General features: G+C 37.0%; 2 protein-coding genes across 2 annotated transcripts; one reads left to right on the top strand and one right to left on the bottom strand.

Moving 5' to 3' along the window:
* Positions 1–2,156: 2,156 nt before the first annotated feature.
* Positions 2,157–5,924, top strand: LOC113316418. Its single transcript, XM_026564602.1, has 3 exons — positions 2,157–2,229; positions 2,838–4,830; positions 5,258–5,924. The coding sequence occupies exons 1-3, from the start codon at positions 2,157–2,159 to the stop codon at positions 5,922–5,924; spliced, it is 2,733 nt and encodes a 910-aa protein (XP_026420387.1).
* Positions 5,925–6,007: 83 nt separating this feature from the next.
* LOC113317533 (protein YLS3-like) lies at positions 6,008–7,193 on the bottom strand. Its single transcript, XM_026565667.1, has 3 exons — positions 6,738–7,193; positions 6,529–6,636; positions 6,008–6,261 (listed from the first exon to the last, which is right to left on the bottom strand). Exons 1-3 carry the CDS (start codon positions 7,066–7,068, stop codon positions 6,122–6,124), a joined length of 579 nt encoding a protein of 192 aa, XP_026421452.1. The 5' UTR covers positions 7,069–7,193; the 3' UTR covers positions 6,008–6,121.
* Positions 7,194–9,583: the final 2,390 nt, after the last annotated feature.

Here is a 9,583-nt window from a genome sequence, read left to right as displayed (position 1 = left end):
CATCGTAACCTGGGGCAAATTAGACAGAAATGTCTCTAGCCTATCTATCAAACCTAACCACCCAACAAGCATAAAAAAAACTTCTCCCTCACCACCAATCCAAACAAAGAAATTTCCCCCTCTTTTCTACCATTATTATGGCAGTTTACATCATCACCTAAACGTCATAATGAATAATGACAAACCAAATAAATGTTCAACAACCCATATCCATGTCACCTATCCTCAATCCAATCTGTCTCAAATGTTACAAAAAGGTCCTATTAGAACCGTCTTCTTGTGGCTCTCTCCTCACAATATTCACGTGAATACCTTAGTCCAAAGCCAAACTCAAAAGCATGGAAATGATAGCGACATTCCATATGTCAACCCTATCCCCCAAAGCATAATCTGCAACTATCTTACTAAACCAGTATTCATTGATAAGAAAGTTGTCTTAGAAGAAGCTGATACTAACTGGAAATGGTGTATGACAGGATATGTTTGTTGTGAAACTCTGATCCCAACCTCCTCAATCAGATATTACATCTGCAACAATTGGCCTATAGCTCAACACCCTACTATCACTACTTTCAATTGTCAGAGGAACAAAGTTCTCATCCGTTACTTACCTGAAGAGGATTTTAACAGAATTAATTCTCAAAAACCTTGGTTTGTCTGTGGTTATCTAATGGTGCTAAAAGTTGTTCCAATTGAAGGTTGGCCACCAAATCACCAACTCTTCTTTGATGAAGAAATTATGTGGTTCATCTTGTGAAAAATTCCCAATGAATGCACAGAGTTTGAAGATCTTAACTCCTCACTCTAAATATGGGAGAACTCATAGAAGCTCAGAACCCGTTTGGTAAACATCCTTTTAAGAAGAATGTCAAAGTCTGCATTAGAATTCTAGTCCAGAAAGCACTACCAAAAGGCATTCCGCTTTTCACAAATGGTAGGAATGAACCTTTCCTTATTGAATGTAGACACATCAAAGTTCCAAGATATTTTTGTACCTCCTGTCGTATCCTTGATCACAAAGATCAAAACTTCCCTGCTTGGAAATTAAAGCAAAAGAAGATTAAAGATCTGGATGCTCGATGCAGTGATTACACTCTTCCAAGTGTCTCAAAGTTAATGATGCCTTCAGCAATCAAACAAGTAACTCCTTATTTTGCTGGTGACACTGACACCAACATGCAACACTCTGAGGTTATACCAGATACTCAAATGGAATCAACTGCAACTGAAGTGAGTACTAAAGGAAAGACTGTAGCTGTTGATCAAAGAATGGAAAACACTAATAAAAAAAGTTTGTCAAACATTTTTCAAATGGGCCCCTTCGTCAATAGATCTGCTACCCTGAAAACCTTTGATGTTGGCCCTGTTCAAAAACACCCAACTCAGTTAGAAAATGGCTTGCCAATTATCTTAAAGCAAGTTACTACTCAAAATGTTACTGTTGCTGCTTCTATTACTGGTTCTGAATCTACTCCAAGCGGACCGATTCGTACTACTAATTCTTCAAGAAGGTTCAAAACTGCTGCTACCCCAAACACCAGCTCTATAATCACTAGAGGAGCAGGAAATTCTGCTGAACAAGAAGCTATAAAAAATCTCAAAAGGAAGATTAATCCAAGGTCGGATTTAAGAAAGCGTACCAGAGCTAACTCCATTGTTGTCAGCCTAGCGGTTGTCCCTGAAGAAAAAACCTCTAATGAGCCTGATTATGCTCAACTGTGCACTCCAATTACCAATTTTGCTGAATTACCAGATATAGATCTCTCAACTTGCTCCCTCAATACCCAACCTTTCTTCAACTCCTTTGGAAGCTACAACGTTCCTGCTGATAACACCCCAGAAAGCAATGATGTCCGCAACAATTCCCCTCTCAATGCTGCCAGTTCTAGTCTCAATTTCGCCCAAAGTTCTTCTAAAAGTGGTGATGGTTCCAATGCTTCTCTTGGTGGTGGATCCGACTCTACTACTCAGGTAAATCCTATACCCCACAATCCTATTCTTGATAATTCAAACCCTGCATTTAACCAATTCCCTGTCAACAAATAAACTTAATTGCATGGAACCTTAGAGGATTTGGAAAAAAATCTGCAAACAAAGAACTTAGTATGCTTTGTAGGAATGTTAACCCTGATATCATTTTCCTCTTTGAGACTAAAATGGGGAAAGATATGGCATCCAGGAAACTTAAAAACATGGGCTTCCCCTTCACTCTCAATGTTCCTAGTGTTGGTAAAAGTGGTGGTCTGGTTTTGGCCTGGAAAAAAAGAAATTCATCTGAATGTTGTTTCTTCCAGCTTGAGGGGCATCTATGTGACTTCAACTGATATTATCCATTCTAAAACTTGCCATATCCATTTTGTGTATGGTAAACCTACCCTCCTTTTGAGAACAACAGTGTCAACAAACTATTTCCCCCATAAATGAACCTGTCTTTGTCATTGGTGGCTTTAATACTCTTTTAGGAACATAAGATAAAAATGGTGGCCTTGAAGTTAAAGACTCTAATTTTGAACATTTAAGAAATTTTTGTGTTGTTTTCAACTTGCATGATCCTGGTTTTTCTGGTCCAAGATTCACTTGGTCCAATATGAAACACGGTCCTGATTTAATTCTAGAAAGGCTAGATAGATGTCTTTTAAACCAAATTGTTGAGGATCTTTGTCCTAAATTCTGTGTTAACAATCTCCCTAGAGATTCTTCTGATAATTGCCCCATGAACATAGGTTTTAATTATGAGGAAACTTGCATGCCTAGACCTTTTCATTTCATGGCTATGTGGATTGAGGATCCCACTTGCAGAGAAATTATAGCTAACTCTTAGTCTGTCAATATTATAGGATCTCCAGCCTATAAACTAAGAGGTAAGCTTCTTATTGCTAAAAAAGGTATTAGAGATTGGAACAAATCCTCATTTGGTAATATTCAAACTGATATATCTACCATTAGAAAAGATTTGTTAGAGCTACAAATTTCTGATCCCACTAATACTACTACTACTACTGCTAGACTTAAAACTAGATTAGAGTACCTCTATACCCTGGAGGAACTTTACTGGAAAGATAAGTCTAGAGAAGTATGGCTCATTGAAGGTGATAGAAACACACTTTACTTTCATAGAGTCACTCTTTTCAGGAGAAAGAGGAATGCTATTAGCTGGATCAAGAATTCTTCCAATGCTATCCTAACTGATAGAGATAGTATTGGGAATTCTTTCTTAGATTATTTCAAAAATCTTTACTCTTCTCAACCCCAACAATTTCAGGATGAAATTTTAAATGATCTGCCTGTAAAATTTTCTGCCGAGGATAATGACACTTTAAATCTTCCCCTCACTGCTGAGGAAATAAAAAATGTTGTTTTTCAAATGGGAGGAAAAAAGTCCCCAAGACCAGATGGATTCACAGACTTATTTTATCAAAAACATTGGGATATTGTTGGTGAAGCTGTATTGGGATATTATTGGGATATTGTTGATGTGACCCAAACCTGCTTCAGAACATGGAATATAGCTAAAGTTTTCAATCATACCAATATAGCTCTTATTCCTAAAGTTCCTCTAGCTGAGTTAGTCAGTCAATATAGACCTATGGGATTATGTAATTTCATTTACAAAATTCTTTCTAAAACTCTTCCTAATAGGCTTAAACCTTTTATGAATAACATCATATCCCAAAACCAAAGTGCCTTCATACCTAAGAGGAGTATCTCTGACAATATTCCCCTTGCTAATGAAGCCATATATTATGTTAATCATAATGACAAAGTTGAGGGCACTGCTGCCGTTAAACTTGATATGTCAAAAGCTTATGATAAATTGGAGTGGTCTTTTCTAGAAAAAGTTTTGAGAAAAATGGGGCTAGCTGAAAATTGGATTAAACTCATAAACCAGTGTGTTTCTACTCTTTCTTATTCTGTTCTCTTAAATGGTAGTCCTACTGTTTTTTTTCAACCTGAGAGAGGCCTAAGGCAAGGGGATCCTTTATCCCCTTACCTATACATTATCTGTGTTGAGGCCCTTTGTTCTTACATAGATAGTCTCCAAAGGAATAAAACTCTTAAGGGTATCAAAATTTGTAAAAATGCTCCAGAAATGACTCATCTCCTGTTTGTTGATGACTCTCTTCTTTTCTCTTCTACTACTACTGAAAACTTTACTGTTATAAAGGGATATCCTCAAAAGTATTGCCTTGCTTCTGGGCAGGAAATTAATTTTGATAAATCTGGAATTCTATTTAGTAGGAAACTTCATGAACATAGGAAAGCCCTTTTGGCTAACATTCTGGATATCCAAAGCAGATATTTAGGCGAAAAGTACCTTGGTACTCCTACTGTTTTCAAAGATTCTAAAATCCAAACCCATATGGGGGCTTTTATAATCCCAAAGTACCTTTGCAGACAGATGGATGCCCATCTCTGCAAATTCTGGTGGGGAGAATCTCTTGACCCAAAAGATAGGAAGCTCCATCTTTTGGGTTGGGATACTCTGTGCTCCCCTAAATCTGAAGGTGGCTTGGGTTTTAGAAAAGCTGAGCTAAATAATCTTGCCATGTTAGCTAGGAATGCTTGGAAAATTATTGAAAACCCTGATTGCATGTTGGCTAAGATTTTAAAAGTTAGATACTTCCATAGAACTGATTTTCTGAATGCTAAATGCCCTGATAAATGCTCTTGGACCTGGAAATGCCTTCATGCTATTAAGGAGTTGATTAAACCCTTTGTTTCTTGGATTGTTGGGGATGAAAGTTTATCGACCCTTGGTGTGATAAATGGATTCCAAATTTGGGATCTGCTACTCCCAACCCTCTTACCCCTCAGGACCCTAACATTAAAGTTGATTATTTCATTGATAACAATACTAGAACCTAGAATGTTTCTAGACTCTCTACCCACTTTGATGATGCTTCTGTTAAGAAGATTGTCACAATTCCCTTAAGCCAGCTTTGCATTCCTGATAGGAAGGCTTGGGACCTTTCGAAGAATGGTAAATTTTCTTTAAATCTACTTACTTGGGACTCAGAGGATTAGATCCCTCTCCCTGTAAAACTCTTTGGTTACATACCTAGAAGATTAAAGTTCCTTACGAAATTCAACTCTTCCTTTGGAAAGCTGCAAAAAATGCTCTCCCAGCTAGAACTGTTCTCCACACTAGAATGCCTATGCATTTTGTTGAATGTGCTAGATGCAAGAATCCTCATGAAATCATTATGCATAATTTGGTTCTGTGTCCTTTTGATTCTAAGGTTTGGTTCTTGTCCAGTTTTTGCATAAGCACTTCTTTCTTTACTCAAAAAACTTTTCAGCAGTGGCTTATGTTCTGGCTCCTGGATCAAAACTCTAGATTACCTGATGATGCTCAACAAATCTTTGTTGCTATCCTGTGGTCTCTCTGGACCAGTAGAAATAACTTGGTCTTTCAAAACGTGTATGAAAATCATAATTCTGTCATAGAAAGACCCAGGGCAATGCTCCTCACTAGGAAAAACCTTTCTGTTGCTATTTTCACAAAACCTATAGCTTTAAATCACAAATGGATGCCCCCTTTGGTTGGTTGGATCAAATGTAACACAGATGGAGCCTTTGATGACATCTCTGGAGATAATGGTGCAGGTTATGTGATGAGAGGTTTTACTAGCAAAGCCTCTTTCTGTGCTGCTATGGTTTTTGAAGTTTCGTCTGCAGAAGAAGCGGAAGCCAGGGCCATCTGGGGAGTTCTTAAGAAAGCAGTGGAACAAAAGATGACCCATATCATCATTGAAAGTGATGCTAAGAAGCTGGTGGAACAATTCTCTTTGGGTTCCTTTGATGGAGATTCTAGAACAAATGCAATTTTTAAAGACATTCAGTTATTTTCCTCTAATCTAATTGCTTGTATCTTTAGTTTTCAACCTAAAATTTGTAATACCGTTGCTCATGAGCTAGCTTAATGGGCAAAACGTAAGAAATCTTTTAGGTACTGGTCTATGCCTCCTGCTTGGCTAGCTCCACCAGTTGAGGGGGACTTTTAGCCTTGTCGAAGGCCTTTGCTTATAAAAAAAAAAAAAAAATTTAATACAAGAGATAACACGATCTTTAAATAAACTCAACTGTCTAATAATTAAATCACTTAAGACATCATCTACAATCAACTGTATGATGTCAAGCACCATAAAAGAACCCCGCCCACCATTTTCAGTCCCAACCAACTATTTATTTTCATTCCACCATTATTCTTCGGTGGTGGACTTGATCCTCCTGCATTACTGCTGCCACTCTTTGGAGTTTCTGTAACAAAAAATCAGAATACAGAATAAAATTAAATCCAAAAATTTCAACATTCCACCAAAAAAATACTGCACATTACGTTTTAATTTCCGCTAAAGCACCGTTATCAAAACATGGACAACCGGAGAATGTCACCACAGTTTGCCAGATTTGGTGTTTTTTAGCAACCAGTTTATCCCTTTTTATGCATCTAATGTTAACATAATTGTTTCAAAGGCTGCTTGCTCATCAAAAATTATGCCAAATTACAAAAGATAGTGCACTTACCCTTGGATGCCGCCGGTGGAGTACTAGCAGTAGTATTACCATTAGCAATGTTATTAAAATCCTCAAACACTTTGGCATCAGGTGAATTAGGAGACAAGTGCAGTAGAGCTGAATTCATCAAATCAGACATAACCCAAATCAAAACCACAATAATGAGTACAATAATCTAGAAAAAAAAATCAAAATAAAAACTCCGGTGAGTAACTCACCGGGGCACTCAGAAATTGCAGATTTGGTTTTACAAATAGAAGGAAGTCCTAAAGAAAGAGTAGTGTTGATTTTGAGACCCAGAGAAGGATCATTCCTGTCTTTAATAAGAAGACAAAGACATTTCTTGCTACTAGTAAGAACTTGCTTGACACCAGTACAACAATCCGGCGTTGGAGCTTTTGTCGTTCCACCAACATAAGGTAGGCATGTAGCAACAACAACTAATTGTGTGGCACACTCTTCTCTATCTTTATCTATATCTGATTTCACAAAACCCACACTCAAAACCATCATAAACATGCATTTTATCAGCACCATCCCAATTGCCATTGAAACAAACTGATGCCAGAGATCTAAAAGGCGTGAAGAATTGTATAGAGATCGACTAGATAATTAGCGGTTGTTGGTGAGGTTTTTTCAGTGAGATGATTCTTTGGTTTTTATGGTTGTATGAAGAAGTGGGGGGTCTCTAGCTAAAGACTATTGTGGTTGGACTAGTGGAGCCCTTTACCTCTTCAATGAGACATGTTACTGTGCTCTGCAAAGATAAGGTTCCCCATGTCCTATTTTTGTTGTTTGTCCTATACCCCCTGATACAACGCATGTTTAAATTCTATTATCAAATTGAGATAATGTGCACCCTACCAAGAAAAATCTTAGGAATTTTTTTTTTTTTTTTTGATAAAACTCTTCTTCTTCATTGATAATTCAAAGTTAAGGTTACAAAGAGTTCAAGCACATCTGATTTTAAGAACCATAGAGAAATATCATACACCACTAGTACAACATCAAGTGTCCTAATAAGAAAAGAGAAAGAACACCCAAAAGAGACTAGACACATGTATGAGTAGAGAACCCATTGAATCGGAGGAGAAATGGTATTCGGATCAAAAGTCCACCATTTTTGTTGATTATCTTCTTCCAGAAAAAGAGATGCTCCAAAGTAGGAGTGATTTGCTTGAAGTCTTGACCGGAGTAATGAAGATTCCGATGTATATTCGGGAGCCGACGGTAATTTTTGAAGTACTTAAAAATTAAAAACCCTTACAAAGAACGACCATTAAAGTCGATAAAAGAGAAGTCGAGACTTTATGAGGTTTGATTTTGACAACCGAATTGAAGCCACAGTTGGAAAGGGTTTCAACCACAACAAACTAAAAGAGAAGAAGAAAAAAAACAGAAAACAACCCAAAAACCACAGACTCAACCACAACAAACACAACAGCCAAGAGGCTTACAACCAGTAGGCTAATGCGGAGTCAGAAAGAAATTTCCCCATCCCACAATTATATTCGAGGTATTAATTTCCTACAGAAAGATTTTCATGCAAGTAAGTCTGGTTATCGGTTGTGTAGTTGGGATTTTTGTGACATAATTTGCACATCTAACTTAAAAACATATCGTAAACAATTTCTAATTTTTAATAGGTGGTAAAAGAATTTAGACCTGTTTATCAATGGGAATGTGAGACCTTTATTTATTTTAATTTCTCTTTTTTTTCTTTTCTTTCTTTGTTTTTTTTTTTAGTAATCTTTTTCACTTTTAGTCTTCTGGTTAGTCCACTCCCTGTGGTCCTTCCTTTAACTTGTACTGTTCTTGTCGTCTCAATTATCGCGGTGTTACAGCGTTAGCTCGGTCCTGTTTGGGTTTTGGATAATCCTGATTCACCCCCTATGGTGCCATATTCAGAATGGTTGAAAAGAAGTTCATGTATATTTCCTGGAAAGTCTTGGCTGGCGCCAATTCGTTCAAAAACCAAGTCATGTATCGATCTTGGCACTTCTGTTACGGCAAGAAGATGTAAGAATTGCTAGCTGTTGGAAACAAAGCACTATAATCAAATCACACAAAGAAACCGCTGAGTCGCGTACTAGATCGCTATCTTTAAGGTGTTTCGCGACTCTGCCTCTTGATTGTGCTAGCAGTCAGTTTTTTGTCGAAACCCTATGGGATAAAACAGCTTATCTCTTTCGATTTCTCTGCACTGAGAAATCGAATCAATAATAACTCTTTCAACAACACTTGCTCAGAAAACTTGACGAAATAAAAATAACGTTCTATATTTCTCTTCCAGAAACCAGTTTTTTATTTTATAATCAAAAAGAATCAATGGAATTAATGGAAAATTAATTTTCGATTAAATGCCAATTAAATTTCTTTGTAACAGCAAAAAAACGGCCGTATTAAAATTTCAACATTAACTGTAATTAATCATGATATAATTATCTTAATACGTTTTGAAAATTTAAGTTAAAAACAGCAAAAAAAAAAATTGTTTCTGGATCAGCAGACCTCCCAAGACCCCGCTCCCGGACTAATGTAATATAATATATAGTATAAATAGTATATACCCTAGTGAAATTGTGTGGGGTGGGAATTGAACCCATGCCTATAGTGTGGGAGCTCAAAACAATGCCACCATACTATCTCTCTAACTTTGGCATATTATTACAAAACTATGTTTTTTAAATATATACCCCAACAATCCCCCACTTATATTTTAAAACATTGAGCAAGTGCTATACAGTTGTGCATAAGCAAAGGTGCCTTTCGACTTGAACCTCTACATAGTGTTGAACTTTCTAAGTATCAGGTAACTAGAGTGACTCTCGTCTTGAACTCTAACTAATAATAGATTATACAACACACACAACTATATCTTAGAGTAAAGTTCTTACTTTTGCACATTAGGGCCATGTGCTTATCCCTTTCTTAACGAACGATCTAGAGAAATGTCCAAGTTCTCATAGAAGGCGGCCACACCTTCACATTCGTATAGGTGAGTCTATCAAGGATACTCCTGTATATCCCACTCTTAACTTAAGAGCTATAGACATCATTAAGA

Source organism: Papaver somniferum, chromosome 10 (genome assembly GCF_003573695.1).
Source record: "Papaver somniferum cultivar HN1 chromosome 10, ASM357369v1, whole genome shotgun sequence".
Taxonomy (NCBI): domain Eukaryota; kingdom Viridiplantae; phylum Streptophyta; class Magnoliopsida; order Ranunculales; family Papaveraceae; genus Papaver; species Papaver somniferum.
The sequence above is the reverse complement of the archived record's forward strand: the minus strand, read 5'-3'. Positions and strand labels throughout refer to the sequence as shown.

Excerpts from the sequence above, each read along its gene's own strand:
- LOC113316418 (XM_026564602.1), top strand. The coding sequence starts at position 2,157 with ATGGGGAAAGATATGGCATCCAGGAAACTTAAAAACATGGGCTTCCCC. Across the intron at positions 2,230-2,837 it reads TCTCAATGTTCCTAGTGTTG|GATCTCCAGCCTATAAACTA; the intron begins GTAAAAGTGGTG and ends TCAATATTATAG. Across the intron at positions 4,831-5,257 it reads CTCAGGACCCTAACATTAAA|TTTTTGCATAAGCACTTCTT; the intron begins GTTGATTATTTC and ends GTTCTTGTCCAG.
- LOC113317533 (XM_026565667.1), bottom strand. The coding sequence starts at position 7,068 with ATGGCAATTGGGATGGTGCTGATAAAATGCATGTTTATGATGGTTTTG. Across the intron at positions 6,637-6,737 it reads TGCAATTTCTGAGTGCCCCG|CTCTACTGCACTTGTCTCCT; the intron begins GTGAGTTACTCA and ends TGATGAATTCAG. Across the intron at positions 6,262-6,528 it reads TCCACCGGCGGCATCCAAGG|AAACTCCAAAGAGTGGCAGC; the intron begins GTAAGTGCACTA and ends TTTTTGTTACAG.